The sequence below is a fragment of the Eretmochelys imbricata genome, chromosome 1 (assembly GCF_965152235.1).
Source record: "Eretmochelys imbricata isolate rEreImb1 chromosome 1, rEreImb1.hap1, whole genome shotgun sequence".
Lineage (NCBI taxonomy): Eukaryota > Metazoa > Chordata > Testudines > Cheloniidae > Eretmochelys > Eretmochelys imbricata.
In genome coordinates, this window is record NC_135572.1 from 9840148 (window position 1) to 9864595 (window position 24448).

The window sequence follows — 24448 nt, forward strand, 5'->3', positions numbered from 1 at the left end:
GGGGCGTGGGATCCTGATGGACTCTGTGCGTGCAACCCCCTTAGCTGTCTTCTCCTTGCCCCTGGGGCATCGTTGCCTCCTGGGCTGACAACAAAGGTGGCAAGGGGTTCCCTCTCTGAAGCCCGGAGAAATCCCATTAGCAGGGGGTGGTGGGGCTGGCAGCATGTGTGGATGAGCGCTTAGCCCTCCCGCCGTGGTCCCTGTAGGTGTGGGTGGGCGTCTTGCCATCAGCGGCACGCGAGCACGGGCCATGGCGTTGAATCTGACTGTGCCTTAGACCTGTGCTGGGAACTGTGCATCTGTGACACGTTTCTACCCGCCTGCCTCCCTCCGTTCGCCTAGCAATCTCCCATCACCCGCAAAGCAGAGGGGCCTCTGGGGCTAGTAGCCAGGGCTGGCTGGAATCGGCTGGCACAGGAAGCCTGGTGCGTTCTGGGGTCGAGCCCGTTCTTCCGCGGGTCACGGTGGCATCCTGCTGCCCGTCTCTCAACATCTTCTCGTCACCCCACCAGCTTGGCTCACGGCCCCTGGTTCCTGCAAGCTTCCACTGAAAAATAAATAACTTCCTGGCTGCCCGGAGCCCTTCGTCCAGCAGGTGCTGGGACAATGCAAGGGCAGCAGGGTTTACGCTGCTCCGACCCAGCTGGGTCCAGAGAACCATCATCATCAATCCGTTTACCGGCGCCAGGAGTTGGCCTGGAACTTTGCAAATGTCATGAAGGGCTAAATTCGGGGGCGGGGTTAAAACCGGGGAGGGGGGTGTTAAAACCTGGCCGGGGGGTTACCTGGCTCACAGACTCAAACACAGCCCCAGCCTGGGAGAATGTACAGTCGAAGCTCAAGCTGATCGTCAGGGCCGGATATGAAAGGGGCCAGGAGAGGGGCTGTGACTCTTTCCCCAGTCTGTCCCAGCTCTGAAACCATGGGGTTATCTGCACACGCAGCCCCGGGGGCAGCTGTAGCTTCTGCCAAGCTGCAAGTGGGAACCTGTTTTTCCCCATCCATAGGACAGGGCCTAGCCGTTTCTCTGATCCTGTTCTACGCAGGTTCTTACGGCTCCTTCCCTCCTCTGGGGGGGCCTGGCCGCTGTCTCACAAAACCCTGCCCACGTGATGGCTGGTTGGAGGCCAGCAGAACTGCTGACTCAGTGGCACACGCAGGCTGCCGCCCCCCTACCCCCCGCCATCCTTGGGGGACCCGCCATCGCCCTGGTGATGTTCATCGGGCCCCAGGCAGCTCTGCTGCGTGGAGGAGAGTAACGGCACCGCCCTGGCTTTGATGTGGTCTGTGCCTTGCTCCCGGGGCCGGGGCTGGAACGGCGCATGGGGCCTGGCGATCTCCTGCACTTAACTCCTAGGAAGCCAGTCTCCCCTCGGGGTGGGTCGGAGGATGCATGCAGGGGGCATGCTACAGGAAGTCCGGCTGGAGAAGGGGGAAGTTTCCGGCCACTAGGAGGCGGGGCGGAGTTGGGGATTGTATCCTAATTAGCTCCATCTTGTCGTGCTGGGAGCTCTGCCCTCTCCCCCGGCCCACAACCACCCCCAACCTTGCTTCCCCAAGCGGGTTGCTGACCCCGGGGCCAGTGGGGAGAGGCCGGTTCATACTGAAGGTTAAACACCAGGTGCGGTCAGTGCCAAGTTGCGACTGAGGCTGGGGGTAGGGGGTCCTGGGCATCTGTGGCACACATCACCAGCTGAAGCAGGAGATTCGGGGGGAGCCCCCGGCAGCACATCACCGCGCCCGCTTGGGGCTCTGGCTTTGGGAGTGGGTGAGACGTCGTCCTCTAGGGCTGGTCCGTCGAGAGAACAAAGGACCAGCCAGTAGTGTCTCCTGAGCTCATGTGGCAGAGGCCTGTGACTTATTCCCAGCTCCTTATTCATGGTACCAGCTCGTTATCCGGGGTTCCCAGTTCCTTATTACATGAGAACATACAAACATCCCTAATGGGTCAGCCAATGGTTCATGGAGCCTAGTGTCCTGTCTTCCGACAGAGACTGGTGCCAGGTGCTGCACAGGGAATGAACAGAACAGGGCAATTATCGAGTGATCCAGCCCTGGTCATCCAGTTCCAACTTCTGGTACTCAGAGGACCCCCAGAGCATGAGGTTGCATCCTGACCACCTTGGCTAATAGCCGTCGATAGACCTGTCCTCCATCAACTTATCTAGTTCTTTTTTGAACCCAGTTAGACTTTTGGTCTTCCTGGCATCCCCTGGCAATGAGTTCCACAGGTTGACTGTGTTGTGTGAAGAACCTTCCTGTTTGTTTTAAACCTGCTGCCTGTTAATTTCATCAGCTAACCCCTGGTTCTTGTGTTATGTGAAGGGGTAAATAACACTTTCACTTTCTCCACACCAGTCATGATTTTATAGATCTCTACCATATCCCCCTCCCCCCCATCCTTTTTCCAAGCTGAAAAGTCTCCGTTTTATTAATCTCTCCTCAGACGGAAGCCGTTCCATACCCCTCATCATTTTTCGTTGCCCTTCTCTGCACTTTTTCCAATTCCAATATATCTTTTTTGAGATGGGGCGACCAGAACTGCACGCGGTATTCAAGGTGTGGGTATACCATGGATTTATATAGAGGCAACACGATATTTTCTGTCTTATTATTGATCCCTTTCCTAATGACTCCCAACGTTCTGTTCACTTTTTTGGCTGCCGCTGCACTTTGAGTGGATGTTTTCAGAGAACTCTCCACAGTGACGCCAAGATCTCTCTCTTGAGCGGTAACAGCTAATTTAGACCCCATCATTTTATGTGTACAGTTGTGATTATGTTTTCCAATGGGCATTACTTTGCATTTATCAACATGGAATTTCATCTGCCGTTTTGTTGCCCAGTCACCCAGTTTTGTGAGATCCTTTTTGTAACTCTCCTCAGTCAGCTTTGGACTTACCTGTCTTGAGTAGTTTTGTATTGTCCAAAGCCAAAATCATTTACAAATCTATCCGTCTAAGATTACATTTTTAGAAATCTCATCGAGCTCTAATGAAATAAGGAGCTGGGATTTGATGGGATGCACCAGAGAAAGTCAGTCATGGGTCACCCCGAGGTGACATGTCTCTGTGACCTCAGACCGTTCTGAACGAGCCGGGACAAGTCCCCTGCCGACCTGCAGCTTTGTTCTGCCCTCGTCCCATGTCTGATTTGCAAGTGAAGGTTAACGAGGAAGCTGGGCTTTGTCTGGCAGTATGCGGCAGAATAAGTCTTGGGTCACCCTGGGTGACGTGTCCCCACAGCCGTGAAGATGTCCTGATGTAACTGAAATGTGAAACTCCCTGACTTGAAAATTTTTCTTTGCAAAAATTTATGGCCCCTGCCCCCAGCCATCCTCCCCGCCTCAAACACGTACACACCCTTTTGTGGGGCCACAGGAGGGGCTAGCAGGTAAAGCTGTGGATCTGGTGGCTGCAGGTGGACGGACTTGGTGAGTGTTGTCTTTGTTTCAGCTGTTGTTTGGTTGTTCTTGATGAGTGTTGTGTGCTTGGGCTGCGGGCCCCTCACCTGACCCAGTGAGACAGGTCTGTTTGTGTTTCAGGGAGGGCCTTGTCACTGGGACCCTTGGGCCTTCAAACAGAACGGTGTTTGAGGTCTCTGTTTGCAAGGGAGAGAGCTGAGCAGTGAGGCTTAGTAGATCGGTCAGTTCCCAGGTGAGGAGGAGCAGCAAACTGGATGAATTTCGGTAGGAATTGAGAGCGGGAGCGTGAATCATGGTTTAGGAATGGCTCTCCACCAGTTAGCAGGCATGGATGATGACAGGACAACTGCTGGGGCCTAGGAATCTGTTGGCCTTAGAAAACACGCAGTCTGGAAGCAAAAGTTGCACCATTGTGCAGCATCTGAGGAAACGAAGACTTCCCTGGACCACCAGGTTTGGAAATCATTGTCACAGATGCCAGGAATTGGGCGATACAGGAATTGGACAGAGTAGAAACCAAAGAAGGGTTCAGGCGATTTGTGACCAAGAAGGGAAAGAGAACCGGGGCATTCAACCCGGCTAGACGTAGCAAAACGTTTTCAGGCATCCGGCAAGTCAACTATCGAATAACCTGGCTCTGGAGGAATGGAACAGGAAGTTTCAGGGAACACATGCAATGGGTATCCTTGCAGTATGAAACAAGCAGCTACCAAGATCGGTTCTTCAACTGTTAATGCAAACAATCATCCTTGGCGACTCCATTTTTAGAAGAGCGGACCGAGAACACAGAAAGGCGCACTGGGACAAGCGGATGGCTTGCCGTCTCCCTGGAGTGAAGATACAAGATGTGATGGCAGGATTAGACGGGGTTATGAAGTTGTCTGTCGAGTGTCCACTGATGATGATGATCATACTCATTGGAACCAATGACACGACTCCGCATGGAGCTACACAGACCGTAGAAGAAGCATCTTGGAACCGCATGGAAGAAAAGGCAAGTCTGAGTGATCTTCTCGGTGATCCTGCCAGTTCAGTGAGCTCGAGAAGGCAGAAGACAGAAAATACTGGAGGTGATCTCTTAGTTGTGCAACGGATGAGAGGCCAAAGGTTTTTTGGTTTTATGGAATACTGGGCCACATTCCACATTGGGAGGGGGGCAGTATGAATGGAACAGCCTGTGTATCACAAGTAGGGGACTTGGCTAGACAGTCAGGCATTAAACTACCAGCGCAAGGGGAGGGTGCTAAGGAAGCAAATGCAGCACAAAACTCAAACTCAGGATGTCTGGAACAAACTGAACTGCCGTGGCAAAGAGCTTGAGGAGACGACGTTTTCAGTTGCTTGTCTACCCACGCTACGAGTCCGGGTAGCAAGCCAGAGGAGTTAGAATTTCTCATTGATGAGAAAAAAAAAAACATTAGAATTGGCATTAGGGAAACCTGGTGGGACAGTTCCCATGGTTGGTTATAATCTGCTTGGGAAGGACGGAGTGGGTACAAGAGGTGGTGGGGGAAGAGGATGGCAAAAGACATGATTACTCATTTGAGAGTTACTGATGACTTGGAGCCACAAGGCGTGCGGCTCAGTGTGCTCGCTAACAAAGCCCGGGAGAGGGCTGGTGCGGTCTGTTACAGGCCGCAGAGTCAAACCAGAGACCAGGAAGAGTTATACTGTATAGGCAGGTGCTTAGGTGTTGACAGAAGTGGTGTTGTTAAGGGGGAGTGTAATTTGGGAGAGACACGCTGCAGGTCTCATGCAGAATTAAAGGGAAGGAATATCATTAATTCCAGTCAATATGGTTTTCTAGAAAATAAGTCTTGTAAACAAAGCTGAGTGCATTCCTTGACGACATCACACGTTTGACTGATACAGGTGAAGAGTTTGCAGCCACAGTGCAGCATCGTGTAGCAGAAGGTTCACACTCACGATTCCTCAATTAGACGCATAGTTTAGGAGCACTCCTGGATTCCTCGCTGCCGCGAGTAACGCTTTCTGCCATCTCCTGAGATTCCATCCCATCCCCGTGCACGGAGTTATTCATGCCTTTGTCACCGCTCAGCCGGACTGCAGCCACACAACATACCTGAGCACGAAACCTTCTGCATCCAGGAAACTCCATCCAGTACGGAACGCTGCCAGGCACCTCCGCAGCATTCCCACCTGTCCTCCGCTCCCAACCTGGCTTCCCGGAGAATTTCAGCTTGAGTTCAAGGTCTCAGCCCTTATATTCAAGGTGCTCAGTAACCAGGGCCCAGGATAGCTAAAAGATTTCCTAAGCTGCAGAACAAAGGCCGTGGTCAACACCTTCTCTCCGCAGGCCCAAGGGAACTCTACAGTAAGAATAAAGCTCGTCTATGCAGCAGACTGAACTTTCAGGTGGGTTGGTCCCAGACTCCAGAATGAACTCCCCCTGGAACTAAGAACCATCACAGACCTCCTCACCTCCAGTCATCAGACTCATGTCTTTGACCTGGCCTTCTCTAACATAAACACATAGCAACAGGTATATTTCAATCAAACCTATATTTAACAACTAAGAACCAAACTTGAAACCCTGACAAAACAGGACACTCCACTGCCCATGCATCTGGCCCTGGGGAGAGGAGGAACAAACAAATGCCGTATGACGGGTGTGGACTCACAGTGCTTAATCCGGAGGCTCGCATGGAGCGGCGATGAATGTGGTGAGCTGTAAGAGCCCCTAGAGTCGATGTGATGCACGGAGAGATTCATAAGGCATTTGGCTCAGTGCTGCATGGCATTCGGATTCAGAAGTGAGATCTGTACGGCATTGATAAAGCACACTTGAAATGGATTAAGAAGTGGCTAATGGATAGGTCTCAAAAAGTAGTCCTTAGTGGAGAGTCATCATTGCGCGTGGGTGTCCATAGTATGGGGTAGCAGGCGTCTGGACTAGCCCCGATGCTAGTCAACATTTCGTCAGCGATCGGGAAGTAAATATAAACCCAATGCTGATAAAGCTGGTGGGTGACACAAAGCTTGGTGGTATGGTAACTAACGATGAGGCCGGAGGAGTCCTGTGGAGTGATCTGGAGTCAAACAAAATACATTGTAATACATCTAACCTGCTCGTAAAAACTTCCAGTGACGGAGACCCCGAAATGATGGGGATTCCACATCCTCCTTTGGGAACCTCGTCCCGTACTTAGTTATCCTTCTAGTTAGAACATTTTTCCTAATATCTGACCTAGATCTCCCTGGCTGCAGATTAAGCCCATCACTTCTTGTCCGACCTTCAGTGGACCTGGAGAATAGTGGATCCCTGTCCTCTTTAAAACGGCCCTTCGCAGATCTGAAGACTGTTCCCAGGTCCTCCTTGGTCTTCTTTTCTCAATCACTAATCACGCCCAGTTTTTAACCTTTCCTCACAGCTCAGGTTCTCTCAACCTTTGATCATTTTTATTCCTCTTCTCTGGACTCTTCAAATTTGTCCCCATCTTTCCTAAAGTGCGGCCCCCAGAACTGGACACAGTTCCCCAGCTGAGTCCTCACCAGTGCCGAGTGGAGTGGGACAGTTACCTCCCGCATCTTACATATGACACTCCTGTTACTACACCCTGGAGTGATATTAGCCCTTTTCACCACTGCATCACATTGTTGGCTCATGTTCAGCTTGTGATCTACTGTAACCCCCAGATCCTTTTCAGCAGTTCTACAGCCTGGCCAGTTGTTCCCCATTGTGTGGTTGATTTTTCCTTCCGAAGTGACGTACTTTGCTCTTGTCTTTACTGGATTTCATCTGGTTGATTTCAGACCAGTTCTCCAATCCAGGCCCTTTTGAATTCTAATCGTGCCCTCCAAAGTGCTTGCAACCCCTCCCAGCTTGCTGTCATCCACAGCGTGATAAGAATACCCTCTGCTCCATTTTCCAAGTCATAAGGAAGTGGACAAGCAGCTGAACAAAAGCTCCCAGAGTGATGCCGGGGCAAAACGGGCGGATGCTCTCTTTGGATGTTGTGACGGGGCGCTCTGCTCACAGCTGGGTGACGCTGCCTCCTGGCTGTTCTGGGGATTAGCTCCACCAGGCCGATGCCCCTTCCTGCGGTTGCCCTCTGTCTCTCTGTCCCTCTCTCAGTCTGCAGCCCCTTCCTCATGACTCCAGCCAGGTGGCTCAGCGGTTTCCCCTGCCAGGGTGGTCTTTCAAGGTCTCTCTCCCCACGCAGCATCAGGCCATCCTCACGTCCGCTGCCCTGACGGTGTCACCCCATCAGCGACTCCGGCAGCCTTCGTATCCACTCCCCTTAAAACACACCCTGCCGTGGGTGGGAGGGAAACCCAGGCCCACCCTCCACTCTGGGTTCCAGTCTAGGGCCCTGTAGTGAACCGTTCAGATCTGCATCTCCACCGCCTTACTGCTCTCACCACTGGACTCCTTCTACCAGGGTCCTTCTCCCTTATCTCAGGGAGAGGCACTGCAGGCTTCCTCCTGCAGCTTCACACACTATTTCCAACCTCCTGGCTTTATAGAAGACCCGCCCGTTACATAAGAATGGCCAGACTGGGTCAGACCAAAGGTCCATCCAACCCAGTATCCTGCCTTCCCACAGTGGCCAATGCCAGGTGCCCCAGAGGGGGTGACTGGAGGGCTGAAGGAAAAGGAACCGTGATGGGGACATGAGAAGTGGCCACCCGTACAAAGCTTCGGATTGGCAAGGGGCATGCCCCAGCTCCTTCAGAACCAGCTGATGGCAATGGAGATGTGACACTCGCAGTGACGGGAGACTTATTTCATCATGTAAGGGCTATCAAAACCCAGCTGCTTCTTTATTTAATGAGTACATCAGTCATTGGTCATTTCCACTGTTAACACATTAACCTAAAATCAACGTCATTTTACACTGATCTCTTTTAAAATAACGTTGACCTTTAAGTAAGGACCTGAAAACCATGAATAAGGAACAAGAAACAAGGAACCAACTTCAGTCTCTTGGCCCAGAGCTGTGGAGCAGGAAGATCGGCCTTCTGTAAAGGGGCCAGGTGGGCACGGGTGTGGTTAAGGGGAGTGGGTAGCACAAGCAAAGAGGCCTTTCCCCGTGGGCAGGGGAATCCTAGGAGAACAGGATTCCTGGATGCAGCGGTGGCATGAATGTGTGTGTCTGACCGGCCTCCTGCTGGCTGGGTGATGACAGAAGGCAGCGGGCAGCTGATAGAAGGCAGCTGTTTCCCCAGATGCAGCGGGGGGAGGAAAGGGGCAGCGGAGGAGGGAAGAGTGGGGCTGCACTGGGGAATGCAATGAGTGGGGATGCGTGGTCCCTTGGCAGCCTGAGGCTGCATTGCACCGCACTGTGCCACCCAGGTCATTAAGGTCTGCACTCGCTTCCCCCCTCCGTCCCCCTGCCAATGTGCCTCACCCCAGACCTAGCAGTCTGTCTAGGGCAAGAGAGTAATGCACTGACCCAGTCAGTGCTTCATGCTGGTTGTTAACAGTATAGGGCAGATAGACACACTTCTATCCTGTAGAGAGCATTGGTCTCACACACACACACGCATCAGGTCATAATGCCACGGATCACCCCATCTCAAAAAGGATATAGCTGGAAAAGGTTCCGAGAAGGGCAACAAAGACGATGAAGGGTTCAGAACAGCTTCCATACGAGGACAGACTAAAAAGATTAGGGCTGTTTGGCGTAGAGAAGAGATGCTGGGGGTGGGGGGGGGATCTGCTAGAGGTCTATAAAATCATGACTGGTGCAGAGAAAATGAATAGGTAAGAGTCATTTATCCTTCCGCACAGTACAAAAGCCAGGGGTCACCCAGTGACATTAACAGTCAGCAGGTTTAGTACAAACAAGAGGAAATACTTCTTCACACAATGCATAGTTAACCTGTGGAACTCATTGCCAGGGGATGCTGTGAAGGCCAAAACTATAATGGGGTTCAAAAAATCGTCAGAGAAGTTGATGGAGGATAGGTCCATCCATAGCTATTGGCCAGGATGGTCAGGGATGCAACCCCATGCTCTGGGTGTCCCTAAACTGCTGAGTGCCAGGAGCCAGGAGTGGACGACAGGGGTGGATCAAGCCATGATTGCCCTGTTCTGGGCACTCTCCCTGATGCTGTGGTACGGGGCCACTGTCAGAGATGGTCTGACCCAGTCTATACACAGCCCCCATCCTCTTGCCCTGCAGGGGGAAAGCTGCTTAGCCATCACGAATCCAGCTTCCTGAGCGTTCTTCCTCTGGCAGACGGACAAGAGGGGCAAATCCTTCCAGCCTCCCCCGCTCCTGCCCCGTCCACCTGCGGGCTCAGATTGGGGGGCGGGGAGGGAGCGCAGCGCGGTTCAGAGCCCCACCCTTACCAGGCTGAGCTGTGAGTGGCTGGCTCTGGCTGGCCGGCTGCAACATCGGCCCCGCTCTGCCCCTTACCTGCCGGCTGCTGTTTCGGCAGCTTCCCTGGCGCGTCGGTCGTTCCCGGTGAAATAAGCAGGGCTGCCTGGTGCAGTGTCAGACCCAGTGCATTTCCCCTGCTTGTTTGGCAACACGAAGGGGAGCCTGGGGGGAGGGAGGGGCTGAGCAATAAAGCCAAAATATTTGTCTTTAAAAGGCATCCTTGTTGCCAGTGCTTTGACAGCCCTGTTGGCCTGCCTCTAGCCCCTTGCAGTAGCAGATCTCACAGCACTTCACAGGCATCAATTTCCTTTATTCGTTTGTGGGAGGCAGTACGGTCTAGTGGGTGTAGCACCGGGCTGGGCGTCAGGAGACCTGGGCTCTTCCCATAGCTCTGCTGCTGACCGGCTGGGTGACGCTGACCCGCTCGGTGACTCAGTTTCCCTTCCTGTCCTTTGTCTTATCTCTGTAGCCTGGGAGCTGTTTGGGACAGGGACTCTGTTACTGCATACGACAATTGCACACTGTGGCCATCCAAAATGTCATGGCAGCCGTAAGGGCAGAACCCAGATCTTCCTGCTCCAAAAGGGCAGTTGCCTCGCACCCAAGCCAAGAGAGACTCTCCTTTAGTTGCTGGCATTATAGGGCTGATGACACATGGCTGAGCAATTGCAACAGCTAGCAGAGCACAGTGCTACACATGCACATTAGCCAGTTTGCTCCAATGCAGCTTGGTAAGGTTGCTAAGCGGTTTCAGTTGTAACCTCCTTGTCCTGCTCTTTGCTCACTGGAAAACTCCGCCGGCGGCATTCCAGTGATAGCTGCATTCGGGGCCCACACACGGCATTTACAGCACTGCAGCCCATCGCACTGAGCTGCTTTTTTAATTGTACAAGGGTGAAAAGATCCCCCTGGTGTCTTTCCCTCTCCAGCCACGCGGGGGTTGTGCTGGCCATTCCCACGGGGCAGGGGACTAGAGCTCAGCATGGGGGCAGGGCGCTCGGGGGCTGCAGCTGGCTTCCTGTTGCATAGCGTGGCGGGAATTGTGCTGCTTGGGTCAGTCCACGGGCCAGACCCATTGTAAGCCGGCGCGCCATTGTACCGGAAAGCTACAGTCTGGGGGTAGGAGCCAGGACTCCTGGCTTCTGCCCAATTTGGTACATGGACTTGGGCAAGTCCCCTGTCTGGGCCTTGTTTCCCCACAGGTAATTCATGAACGTTTCTAAGTGGCTTTGAGATCCGTGAGAGCGCCGCTCTTCCTGAGCGCTACGAGACGTACTGCAATAGCTCTCAGAGGCTGTACCGAGGTTGGGGCGCCAGTGCGGACACACAGTGAGAGACTGCCCCCATCCTGGGTAGCTTAGAGCCCCTGTAAACAAGGGCTGGACAGAGGAAGTCTGAACCCCATGTCCAAGATGGGGGAGAGAGGCAGAGAGAGATTAAGGTGCAACGGTATTTAGGTATTGAAACCCATGGGGGTTAGGCACCTGAATACCTTTGAGGATCAGGGGCTGGCCAGAGTCGCACAGGGAGTCAGCGACAGAGCAGGGAATTGGACCCCGATCACCTGAGTCCCAGCCTAGTGCGTTAACCGCAAGCCCATCCTTCCGCTCTGCGGCGCCCTGGCCTCGCGGGGCTCCGCGACCGTCTCTCTAACCCCTCTTCCTTCCGGCTTGCCGCAGGTTCCAGAAGCACGTCCACACCTACCGGATCCTGCCAGATGAGGATGACTTCCTAGCGGTGCAGGTAGGGACCTCCACGCTGCCGTGTGCCAAGACTGGCATAGCCCCTGCCGCGGGCGCAGCCCTGTCCTCGCTGCTGGGACCCAGATCTCGAGCCCAAGCAATGGGGCAGGGTCCTGGGGACAGGGGGTTGCCCCTGCTTACCCTGTCCACGCAGGCGTATGCCGTAAGCTGTGCCGGTGTTCGCTGGTTCTACTACGAAGGATAAAAGCCGTACTAGTGGTGCCGGCTGAGAGTGTCCTTTGGCTCAAGCCATAGAGGCTTCTGCTTCTGAACCTCAAGGGTCCGAGTTCAATGCCTGCCGTGCCGTGTGGTGGCTGTTGGGGGCTGGCTACCGAGAGGGGGGCTTAGCTTGGGCACCGTCCATAAGGGCTGGCTCCCGCCTTCCCTGGCTGAGGGGACGGAGGAGGCGCTGAGATGTGCAGTGGCTCCGAGGAGGCCAGGCCCCCGCCAGTGAAAGTCCTGGGGCCAGTCAGCCAATTCGGTGGTGTCTGGTAGCTGAGACCTCGTGCACCGGAGGGGCGTCTGCTCGGCGTGGGCATTGCAGGTCCCATGAGGCTCTTCTGAAGAGCAGGTTTTTGCCCTGCTCCCCAGAGGTGGCTGCATTTCTGGGTAGCTGTTGTGCAGCGCCGTGGGCGAGGGGCTCTCTCCGGGCCATGGTGTGGTTAGCAGTTGTGCTCAGCAGTCTCAGAGCAAGGCCTCCCGCTCTAACGGCCTGCTGGGGCCTTGGCCTCTCGCCCGCCACAGGGCGTGCGGCGCTCACGGGGCCGGTTGGGCTTCCTCAGACACAGCAGCCGTGCTCACAACAGCGTGTGGCCGTGCGGAGACTGACATTCCCACACGTGGCCACAAGGGAGTGCCATGCCAGCCCCCCCGACCCGCCAGCCCCAGCCCCCCATACCCACTGGGCACTGCCATGCCAGCCCCAGCCACCCCGACCTGCCAGCCCCAGCCACCCCGACCCGCCAGGCACAGCCCCCATACCCACTGGGCACTGCCATGCCAGCCACAGTCACCCCGACCCGCCAGGCACAGCCCCCCATACCCACTGGGCACTGCCATGCCAGCCCCAGCCACCCCGACCCGCCAGGCACAGCCCCCCATACCCACTGGGCACTGCCATGCCAGTCCCAGCCACCCCGACCCGCCAGGCACAGCCATGCCAGCCCCAGCCCTCCCAACCACCCGGGCACTGCCATGCCAGCCCCAGCCACCCCGACCCGCCAGGCACAGCCCCCCATACCCACTGGGCACTGCCATGCCAGCCCCAGCCACCCCGACCCGCCAGGCACAGCCCCCATACCCACTGGGCACTGCCATGCCAGCCCCAGCCACCCCGACCCGCCAGGCACAGCCCTCCATACCCACTGGGCACTGCCATGCCAGCCCCAGCCACCCCGACCCGCCAGCCCCAGCCCCCCATACCCACTGGGCACTGCCATGCCAGCCCCAGCCACCCCGACCCGCCAGGCACAGCCCCCATACCCACTGGGCACTGCCATGCCAGCCCCAGTCACCCCGACCCGCCAGGCACAGCCCCCCATGCCCACCAGGCACTGCCATGCCAGCCACAGCCCCCCAGACCCACCGGGCACTGCCATGCCAGTCAGAACCCCCTGCCACCGCCATGTTAGTCACAGCTCCTCCCCCCCCCCCCAGTGATAGTGACGACAGTGTAATTAAATTTAACATCAGTGTTCGGGGGAAATGCCAGAGGAGCCCAGTGCAGCAGTGTTTCACTTCAGAAAGGGGAACTACACCAAAACGAGGAAGGTAATTAGCTGGAAATTAAAAGGAACAGTCCCAAGAGTGAAAGCCTGCAAGCTGCGTGGAAACTGTGTAAAAACACCATCATGGAGGCTCAAACGAAATGTATCCCCAAATACAGGAAAAGCCCCAATAGCCCAAAAAGTGCCACCCTGGCTAAACAACAGAGTAAAAGAGGCAGTTAGAGGCAAAAAGGCGTTGGAAGTCAAATCCTTTTGAGGAAAACAGAAGGGAGCATAAACTCTGGCTACTCAAGTGTGAAAGTTTAATTAGGCAGCCAGGCAGAATTCGAAGAGCAGCTCGCTAAATACACAAAACCTGAAGAAAATCTTTTTTAAAAACACATCGGAAGCAGGAAGCTGCCCCTGGATGATCGAGGTGCTAAAGGAGCAGACAAGGCTGTTGTGGAGAAACTAAATGAATTCTATGCGTCGGTTTTCACGGCTGAGGATGTGAGGGGGGTTCCCACCTCTGAGCCATTCTTTGTAGATGACAAATCTGAGGAACTGTCCCCAGTTGAGGTGTCAATAGAGGAGGCTTTGGAACCAATTGATCAATTAAACAGTAATACGTCACCAGGACCAGAGGGCATCACCCAAGAGCTCTGAAGGAACTCCAGTATGAAACCGCAGAACTACTAACTGTGGTCACTAAGTGTAATAATCAGCCTCTGCACCAGATGACAGGAGGGTAGCTAAGGCGATGCCAATTTTTAAAAAGGCTCCAGAGGTGATCCTGGCAGTTACAGGCCTGTAAGCTGAACTTCATAGAATCGTAGGACTGGAAGGGACCTCAAGGGATGATCTAGTCCAGTCCCCTGCACTCACAGCAGGACTAAGTATTATTATTATTATTATTATTATCTAGACCAGTAGTTTTCAAACTGCGGGTCGGGACCCAGTACTGGGTGGTGGATTGGAAGGCACTGGGTCGCGGCGGCTCTGGGGCTAGTCCCTACCTGTTCTGACACCACGGTGTGCCCCAGAAGCGGCCAGCAGCAGGTCTGGCTGCTAGGCGGGGGGGACATGGGGCTCCGTGTGCTGCCCAAGCCCCATCTCCACACTCCCATTGACCGGTTCCCAGCCAACGGGAGCTGGGGGGGTGGGAGAGAAGTGCCTGGGGGCAAGAGCCATGCGGAGCCGCTTTCACGCCTCCACCTAGGAGCCGGACCTGCTACTGGCTGCTTCCAGGGCGCAGCGCGGTCCGTGGTGCCAGGACTGGAGGGAAGCCTGCCTTAGCACCACCACTTCACTGCTGATGGGGAGCTGCCCCAACCCTGCGCCCCAATCCTCTGCCCCAGCCCTGAGCCCCCCCCCCCCCCCCCCGAAACCCGGAGCCCCTGCCTGCATCCCAAACCCCTCATCCCTGGCCTCACCCCAGAGCCTGCACCCCCAACCCAGAGCCCTGACCCCCTCCTGCATCCCAACCCCCTGCCCCAGCCCTGAGCCCCCCAAACCCGGAGCCCCCTCTTATCCCATGACTGCTTACTTTGCTTAAGACTCTTTGGTGAGGAACCTTGTCAAAGACTTTCTGAAAGTCCAAATGCACTATATCAATTTGATCCCCCTCCACATGCTTGTTGACCCCCTTAAAGAATTCTAATAGATTGGTGAGGCATGATTTCCCTTTACAAAAGCCATGTTGACTCTTCCGCAACAAATCGTATGAATCTATGTTTCAGGTAATTCTGTTCTTTACTGTAGTTTCAACCAATTTGCCTGGTACTGAAGTAATTCTTCCGCTGTACTCCGCACTGATAAGGCCTCAGCTGGAGCATTGTGTCCAGTTCTGGGCACCACATTTCAGGAAAGATGTGGACAAATTGGAGGAAGTCTAGAGAAGAGCAACAAAAATTATTAAAGATCTAGAAAACATGACCCATGAGGGAAGATTGAAAAAATTGGGGTTGTTTAGTCTGGAGAAGAGAAGACTGAGGGGGGACATGATAACAGTTTTCAAGTACATAAAAGGTTGTTATAAGAAGGAAGGACAAAATTTGTTTTCCTTAACGTCTGAGGCTAAGACAAGAAGCAATGGGCTTAAATTGCAACAAGGGAGGTTTAGGTTGGACATTAGGAAAAACTTCCTAACTGTCAGGGTGGTTAAGCACTGGAATAAATTGCCTCAGGAGGTTGTCAGGGCTCTGGGCTGCAGGTGCAGGCTCTGGGGAGGGTCTGGGGTTGAAGGGACTGGGGTGTAGGAGGGGGCTCTGGGTTTGCGGGGCTCAGGGGTCTGTACTGGGCCCAGTACTGTTCAACATATTCATAAATGATCTGGAAAAGGGGGTAAACAGTGTGGTGGCAAAATTTGCAGATGATACAGAACTGCTCAGACAGTTAAATTGAAAGCTGACTGAGAAGTGTTACAAAGGAATCTCATAAAACTGGGCAACAAAATGGCAGATTAAATTCAGTGTTGATAAATGGAAAGTAATGCACATTGGAAAACATCATCCCAACTCTACATACAACCTGATGGGGTCTAAATTAGCTCTTTCCACCCCAGAAAGAGATCTTGGAGTCATTGTGGGTAGTTCTCTGAAAACATCCTCTCGATATGCAGCGGCAGCCAAAAAAGCAAACAGAATGCTGGGAATCATTAAGAAAGGGATCGATAATAAGACAGAAAATATCAAGTTGTCTCTCTGTAAATCCATCCAGCCTACACCTTGAATACTGTGTGCAGATGTGGCCGCCCCATCTCAAAAAAACATATATTGGACTTGGAAAAGGTTCAGAAAAGGGCAACACAAATGATGAGGGTTATGGAACGGCTGTCATAGGAGGAGAGATTAATAAGACTGGGACTTCTCAGCTTGGAAAAGAGACGGCTAAGGGGGGATCTGATCGAGGACTATAAGATCATGACTGGTGTGGAGACAGTGACTAAGGAAGTGTTATTTACTCCTACTCATAACACAAGAACCAGAGGTCACCCAGTGAAATTAAGAGGCAGCAGGTTTAAACAAAGAAAAGGAAGCGTTTCTTCACGCCGCTCACAGTCAACCTGTGGAACTCGTTGCTAGGGGATGTCCTGAAGTCAAACGTACAACTATGTTCAAAAAAGAACTAGATCAGTTCCTGGAGAATAGGTCCATCAATGGCTACTAGCCAGTATGGGCAGGGACGCAGCCCTATGCCCTGGGTGTCCTTAAATCGCCAACTGCCAGAAGCTGGGACCAGACAACAGGGAATCACTCGATAATTGCTCTGTTCTCTTCATTCACTCTGTAGCTCCAGCGCTGTCCGAAGACAGGACCCTGAGCTCGATGCACCACTGGTCTGACCCCATCTGGCCGTTTTTATGTACACAACAGGACACCCCTGCCCGCAGAACTCTACACGTCACACAGGCAGAGTAGACACAGTACACACCAGGGCACATCCATACACAATACATACATCACAAGGTACACACCAGGACAGCTTCCCCCCATGCCCCATAATACAAGTTTACTTTGTGTAGCATCTTCCCAAGACACTTACCTGGGGCCAAGAAGACGGTGTGGAAAATCCAGTCGCAGCCAGGGGAGAGGGTGACTGGGAAGCCCGGGTGAAGACCAAGGTGTATTAGATAGAGGACCTGGAAGCCCATGGCTGAGCTCAGGCCCCATCCTGCCAGGCACTGCCCACACACAGTGGGAGACAGTCCCTGCCCCCCAGAGCTCACCGTCTAAGGGCTGGTCTCCAGGGAGAATTTTACCGGCAAAGTTACACTACTCGGGTTCTGCCTGAGGGACACATGTCCTGGAGTTACAGGGCCTTGTTCTGGCTTTCGATGTGACAGAAGCTGACCCGCAGAGAAGGCTCTGTTAGCCCGGCAGTAGGACTATCTACGCGAGGGCTTACAGCTGTATAACAATGCTGCTGAAATTCCCTGGGTGGATGAGCCCTAGGCAGGCTGCTGGGGAAACTGAGGCACGGCACGGGGCAGTGAAGGAGCGGCCTGCGAGGGGGCTCGCAGGGCACAGGGGTGTAACTGAGCCCAAGCGGCGTGGGAAGGGGAGAACGGAGAGACGCCGCCCGCGGTGTGCCTGGCACGCCCTTGGACCAGCCTCCCTACCTTGGTGAAAGAGCCCCGCCCATGGGACCCCCTCCAGATATGCACAGCTGGGCCGCAGAGCTAGCTGGAGCGTCGAGTTCATGGCCACCGGGGCTCTTAGGTCCCCTTTGTCTCCGTTTCCTCTCCCTTTTCTCGCGTACTGCTCCCCCTTTCTTCTGCTTTGATGGACTCGGGGGCTCTGTCTGCTCTGGGGTTCCCCCGCCAACACGGCTGGAGCTCAGCACCGGAGGGCTCCCCGCCTTTGTGGGGGGGACCCCGGCACTACGGGGGTTTCCACGTCCGGGCCCCTGTCTCCCCGGGTTCTGTCCAGGGGCAGTGGAAATGCAGGCCGCGGAGCCTGGGCTTTCCAGGGCCGTGCAGCGGGGCCGGCCGGGGCAGACGGTGCTGATCTTGGCAGGAAGTCAGGCTGGTCCATGCGCCGATGTATTTATAGCCCGACAGTAACCCCTTTGTGCTGTCCGGCAGACAGGAAAACGCGGCCCCCGGGGAGGGACGGCCACAGAAAGGAGGGTGTTGTGTGCTCCAGCTCCCATGCCAGCCTTGCCCGCCGCATTGCCGAGTCAGCACCCCCGCCCCGTCTGCCTGCCCTAGAGTGACGGCCCCGGCCTCGGCAGCACCCTGGGGCACTGGGCCAGCTCCTGGGTGCCTGGCAGGGCCTCAGAGCAGGTACCGGATGGGAGCACCGGACACGCTTCCCCCAGCATGCTCTGCTGCCCTGGCTCAGCGGGGCAGATCTCTACCGGGGGATGGGAACTTGCCAGCCGCAGGCCAATTGGTGCCGCCTGCACGATGGCACCGATTCACCTTCGCACGGGCTACCACGCAGGTACGGGAGAGGAACGCTCATCGCGTGGAGCAGGGACACCTGGTCTCGGCCCGTTGTGCTTACGGCAGGACGTGGCACGAATTCAGGCCGGTTTTGCAGAAATCTTTGTGTGGAAGATGCCCCCCCACCGCATCCTTCCAACCCCCACTCTAAACAGGTTGCTGTTTTGGTTTGAACGACTTTTCCTTTCCCAGTCTCCGTGGATGTCATTATTTCCAACGTCGCCGAGGTTCCAGAAGGGTCGCAGTCAAAGGGAAGCGGCTGGCTTTGGTTGGCCCGGGACGTTTCGGTTGCCGAGAAACCGGCCTTGGCGAGGTCCTGCGGTGGTGTCGTCTCCTACCTTCCCAAGACCCCATGGTGTAGCTCAGCCTTTAACTAGGGAATCCTCACAAGGTGCTCGGGACTGTTAGCTCTGGGGAAACTGAGGCACGGCGCAGCAGAGTGACTTGGTCGGGGAGCAGTGTCAGAGCCCGGCTTACGCTCCAGGAGTTCTTGGCTCCCAGTGCTGCCTCTGAATCCCGTTGAACTCCCCCGTCTCAGCTGTACACGGTTCACTGGCTGCAAGCTGTCCCCTTCGGCGAGAGTCAGCCCAGCCCTGCCCCTGGCGTGGGGAAGACAGGCCCTGGGACTTAGTCACAGCACCAAAAGTGGCTTTTGCGGCCGCCTGCAGCTCCTGGGTCGCCAGTTCCTGTGGCTAGCCCTCGTCTTACAAGATGCATGAAGGCCGTTCTGGGGCAGCTAAAAGGCAGTGTAGTCGAGTGGTTAGAGCACGGGGTGCCCAGGCCCCGGATTTGCAGTGAGATTGGCAAGCCAAAGCCGGGACCCGTCTGCTAGTAGCAAAGCGCGTTGAGGGCCCGGCATGGAAGGCACTCGGACGCAGCCACGTTTGATCATGACGGTCTGTCCTGTGGGCTCAGTGTTCTCAGGGGCACAGCCCCACTGTCCTCTCCAGGTGCAGGGGCTCAGGGCTTTCTCCAGCTGCTCCTGAGATGGGATTTCTGGCTGGGAGAAGGCTTAGCCCAGCCTGCACGGGACAGCTGGAGGAACAGATGCACTGGGCAGGACGGCACCAAGACCTGCCCTCGGCCCCTGGCCGGGACATGGGGATATTGGAGAAGCTCCTGTTAAAATACCTCCCAGCCGGGCACAGGCTGATCAGCAGTGGGGTGAGCACTAGTGCAGGGGAAAGGACGGGCAGCAGGGTTAATGCTGTCCTGTCCCCAGCCCCGGAGGCCAGCCGCTAGCCGTGAACGCTAGCCAGACAAATCAGCGTCAGCCAGCGCACTGTGGAGCCGGGGTCGGCCGGCAACACCGGACAGGCGTCAAAAGCCGCGGGGTGGCTGAATGAAGCCCTAGAGCAGGTCATCCTCTCGCAGCCCACTCCTGAAACGACTGTGGCCCGTGGCTGGAGGAGCTGTGACTTTAGCTCAAGGGGCAGAGGCCTGCGCCCGGGTTGCTGAAGGTCCCCGGTTCAATCCCTGCTCTGTGTACAATGTTAATTGCCGTGGGGCATTAGTGCTGACAGGCTGCTTGGCAGAGGGGAGGGATCTCAATGGAAAGAGGGGACAGGAGAAAGCACAATCCCCACCAAACCCCTCGCACAGGACAACTCCCCCTACCCCCACCGGGTCCCTTCTCCCCAGAGAGTCCCTCCTCAAATCCCCAGGTCCCCTCCCCCTGGAGATCTGCTCAGCGGCTCACACCAAGTTTGCGTTACGTACAGCAGGGCCCCGGGGCGCCGAGGCTGGGCTGGGGACGAAGGTGCTGGCAGTCGGGAGACGGGTGCTGCCCACCGGCCGTGTGTACGGCAGGGCCATGTTGCTGCCTCACCCCCCAGTGCTGCTGGATACTGGGGGGTGGCAGGGGGGTGCCCCCGTTCCCTTGCACGGATCTTGCCTGGGTGGGGCTGACGCTCACTCCAGCTAGCCCAGCCTCTCGTCTCCAGCATGGGAAGGGAGAAAACCACCCTGCCCCACTCGCTTCCCCCACGCCTGCCACCTCGTCTCCTCCTAGGCACGGGCAGGCCCCCCAAACCCTGCCCCTTCACCCTCCTTGTGGGGGCAGGTGTGCCCAGGTTCTAGAGACAGTTTCAGTCTCTGTCTGGGCAGCACCTGGTTTCAGTTGGAGTCTGGGTGGCACCAGGCACCATGGGGCCCTGATCTTGGGTGGGGTCTGGGCAGCACCCAGCACCATGGGGCCCTGATCTTGGGTGGGGTCTGGGCAGCGCCCGGCGCCATGGGGCCCTGATCTTGGATGGGGTCTGGGCAGCGCCCGGCACCATGGGGCCCTGATCTCAGGAGGGATCTTTGCAGCGCCTGGCACCATGGGACCCTGATCTCGGGTTGGGTCTGGGCAGCACCCGGCATGATGGGACCCTGATCTCGGGTGGGGTCTGGGCAGCACCCGGCATGATGGGACCCTGATCTCAGGTGGGGTCCGGGCAGCGCCTGGCACCACGGGGCCCTGATCTTGGTCGGGGTCTGGGCAGTGCCCGGCGTGACGGGACCCTGATCTCGGGTGGGGTCTGGGCAGCACCTGGCACCACAGGGCCCTGATCTCGGTCAGGGTCTGGGCAGCGCCTGGCACCATGGGGCCCTGATCTCGGGTGGGGTCTGGGCAGCGCCTGGCATGACAGGACCCTGATCTCGGGAGGGATCTGGGCAGCGCCTGGCATGACGGGGCCCTGCTCTAAGTCCAGGTTTCTAGGTGCTGCCATAACTGAAGAAAAAGAAGGGCTGCAGGGAGTGAGCGTGGGGAAGGATGAAAAGCCCTGACTGGGGTTCAGGCCCGGAGAAGGAGGGAGGTGAAGGTCCAGGAGGAGAAGGAGGGCAGGAGAGAGGATGGGAGTCAGAGGCTGCCGCTAGGATCTCTGGGTTGAAACAAAGACGCACGTCGGCTGCCCCGAGCGGTTGTGCTGATGTAACGAGGGGAGCGATGTTAACCCGGCGGGTCTGTGTGTGGACGCTCTGCCGACAGTCCAGCCCTGGCACGGGTGGGTCGAGCTTGTTCCCTCGCACTGGAAGCCCTGGGGCCAGGACAAACCACTGGCCACTGGCCCAGTGCCTTGCACGGGATCTCACTGCTGCGACCCCAGCTGGACACGGGGTGCCAGGCCTCGGTCAGGCCGATGCCCCCGGGGGCTGGTGCTCGCCGGACCTGGGAAGGTTGTGCTAGGACCCTTGGAGCCGAGCTCACGCTGATGGCTTCCCTCCTGTCCCCTTGTGCCCCCAGACGTCTCAGGGAGTCCAGGTGAGGCGCTTCAAGACCCTGAACGAGCTGATCGCTCTCTACCTGCAGCCCAACCAGGGCCTGGTCTGCACCCTGCTCTTCGCCGTCGAGCGGGAGAAGGAGAAGGAGAATGCCGAGGACAGGGACTATTCAGGTATGTCCTGGGAGCTCGGCCCCCGGCCTCCCTGGCTGGGCTGGCCTGCCCCGGAAGCCAGGCTCAGGAGGTGATCTGGGGTGGTAGGAGGTGGGATACCAGGGAAGATGGGCCCATTGATGTGATCCAGGGTTTCGGGAGGCAGGATACCAGGGTAGATGGGCCCATTGCTGTGATCCAGGGTCTCGGGAGGCGGGATACCAGGGTAGATGGGCCTGTTGGTCCAATACAGGGGGCTGGGGCAGGGTGATATCGGGTGGTCCTGCTGCCTCCCTCACACTCACAGCCCATCTCACTCCTCCTCCCCTTCACACCATGCAGAGATTAGAGCCAGGGCTGCCTGCTACCGCCTCCAGCCACACCACGTAGGGCCTGTGGCTCTGGGCTCCTGGTGGGTCTGGACCCCAGCAGTTGACCAGCTCGGGACATGGTTGTCTCGCCGTCTGGAGCGGCTCATGGCCATGAGTGCCGACCACGGGGCAGAGCCCCCGAACCGGCCGTGTGGTCTGTAATTCAATTTTGCCGAGCCAGCACCAAATGTGAACTCCTGGATCGCGGTCACAGCTAGAGCCCTGGGACGCTCCCGGCTGTCTGGCCCCCAGGCACGCTGGCCTCAGGGAGAGCTGGTTCCCGTACACTAACGATGACAAAATATTCAGGTTGCTCCCATCCCAAGAGACGAGTTGCGTCCCCTGAGGCAGTCGGTCCCTCCGATCTCTCACCAAACACAACGCTGGTGGCCAGTCCTATGGCCTTTCTCCGTGGGCAGGAGACGATCCCACCTGACTGGCTAGTTCCAGAGCAAACGTGGATAAAGCAAACCCTTAGCTATTCCCTTGCAGCAGGGGATACAGAAATGATCAGGGAGATTCATGCTGGCAGCAACTCACAAGCATTTCCTGAACCCTGGACACGTCGGTCCAGGGTCAGTACCCCTCTGACCTGTACTCACATGCCAGGGAAACAGATGCGTGCCAAGCAATGAATGTGTCCGTGCTCAGCGGAGGCCCAAAGCCTTGGCAAGAGCTAGCCCCTGGTTTGCCAGGGTCACCGTGGATATCAAATCAAGACCCCCCGCCAGGAAGGTGATCGGGCTCCCAGCCCCTCCAGGGCGGGGTGAGCTGGGGATCCCAGTTATTGCAGACGACGTACGAGGTCCCAACCCCAGCTCTGCCTGTGACCTGGCTCTGCTCCTTCCTTCCAGATGGGGAGGATGAAAAGCCCCCACTGCCGCCACGCTCCGGCTCCACCAGCTTCTCCCCCGCCTGCCTCGGGCCAGCCACGCAGGACGGGGCCATCGAGAGGTAAAGATCCTCAGTCTACAGAATCACCAGGCGGGGCCCAGAGATCCCGCCACTGCAGCCCCTGCAGCCCCCCATCTCTGCCCATGCTCCTCACTCCTGATCCACAAACCCCCTTCCCCCCGCTCTGCTCCTTGATCTCCCCAGAGCAGGGAGCCCGTGAGGGCAATGATTTGGTGATTTTGTCCTCCACCAACTAGCCTGAGACCCATCCGGCCCACTCCTTGAGTCATGTCCTGAGCCAGGCTGGGTTTCCTGGGGGGGCTCTCGGACAGTTGGGCTAGTCCGACCCCCTGGCTGGGGAGGTGGCTCCGGGAGGAGCAGGCTGGAATGGTAAGAATCTGTCCCCTCTGACGCTCCCCAGATCCACCCCACTGCCTCTCCCCTTTGCACACCCGCTCCCGCTTTGCTGCACTCACACGCTTGGGCTGTCTTTTCCCCCGCGCACACACTTGCTAATGCACATACACCTTTGCACACTTGGGCTTACACACGTACGATCACCCTCAATCACACCCGGGAGCCTTTGCCCCCCGTCCATTCCCACTCTCTCCCGGGCGCCCCCACCTCTGGAGTGATGCTCCCCTCCGGACGGGGGGGGTCCCATGGAAGTGCTCTCTCCCGGGACCTGCTGTCACCAGAACTCAGCCCTCCCGCTCTGCCCTCCCACGGGCATTCGCTCAGCCCGGGATGCAGCCGGCGGGTCCGGTGCTTGGCCCCCGTTTGCTAACCTTTGTGCTCCCCCTGCAGTGCCACCAACGGCCTCAGCACAGTCTCCCACGAGTACCTGAAAGGCAGCTACACCCTGGACCTGGAGGCTGTCAAAGCCGGGGCCAGCAGCCTGCCCCATCTCAACAAGACCCTGGTCACCTCCTGCAAAAGGCTACACAGGTAAGAGCCTGGCCTGGAGCCTGGCGCCCCCCGGTGGCTCAGGCTGCATCTTAGCCGCTGATCCCCACCTCTCCGGGGCTGCCTCTGCCACGGGGTGCTGGGGGTGGGAGCTACCACTAGGAGGCAGGGCGCTATGGGTATCTCACTGCCCAACAGGGGCTGGCCCCATGGCGCCTGTTCCCTGCTGCATCTGTGGGCCCCTGGATAGCATGGGACAGCCCCCTGTAAAACCCGCGCTGGCCCCTGGTGTGGCTGGCTGTGACTGGCCAGCTTTGCCCATAGGCTGGGGCAGGGGCGCCAGGGAGGTTCCCTGCCCCAGGGCTGGCTGGCTGGCTGATGTCCATCTGCACCTCTGCCTTGCAGCGAGGTGGACAAGGTCCTGTCCGGGCTGGAGATCCTCTCTAAGGTGTTTGACCAGCAGAGTTCGCCTGTGGTCTCCCGGATCCTCCAGCAGGTAAGGTCGAGAGTGGGGCGTAATGGCTGCGGGGTGCCGCAGGGGGCCAATCCCCCACCCCACCGGGACTTAGGATCCCTCCCCCAGCCTTATGGCTGCCCTGCGTCTTCTCGACGCTGCTGCCCTTCCCCTTGGGCCTTGCTGTGGGGGACCCGCCAGGTGAGGGCCCACCCCTCCCACTCCCCGATCTGCGGGCGGGACGTGACCCAGGCTGGGTGTCTTTCTCCCCCGTAGCAGCTGAGATGACCCATGA

General features: G+C 56.9%; 1 protein-coding gene across 1 annotated transcript in view; it reads left to right on the plus strand.

Annotated features, from left to right (window-relative positions):
* The window catches only part of INPPL1 (inositol polyphosphate phosphatase like 1), a 73671-nt gene that overhangs the window by 15585 nt on the left and 33638 nt on the right, over positions 1-24448 (plus strand). Inside the window, exons 2-6 of the mRNA XM_077830335.1 lie at positions 11453-11516; positions 21399-21549; positions 22754-22853; positions 23601-23741; positions 24105-24195. Of these exons, the coding sequence (XP_077686461.1) occupies positions 11453-11516; positions 21399-21549; positions 22754-22853; positions 23601-23741; positions 24105-24195 (547 nt within the window). The remainder of the gene's footprint in view (positions 1-11452; positions 11517-21398; positions 21550-22753; positions 22854-23600; positions 23742-24104; positions 24196-24448) is intronic.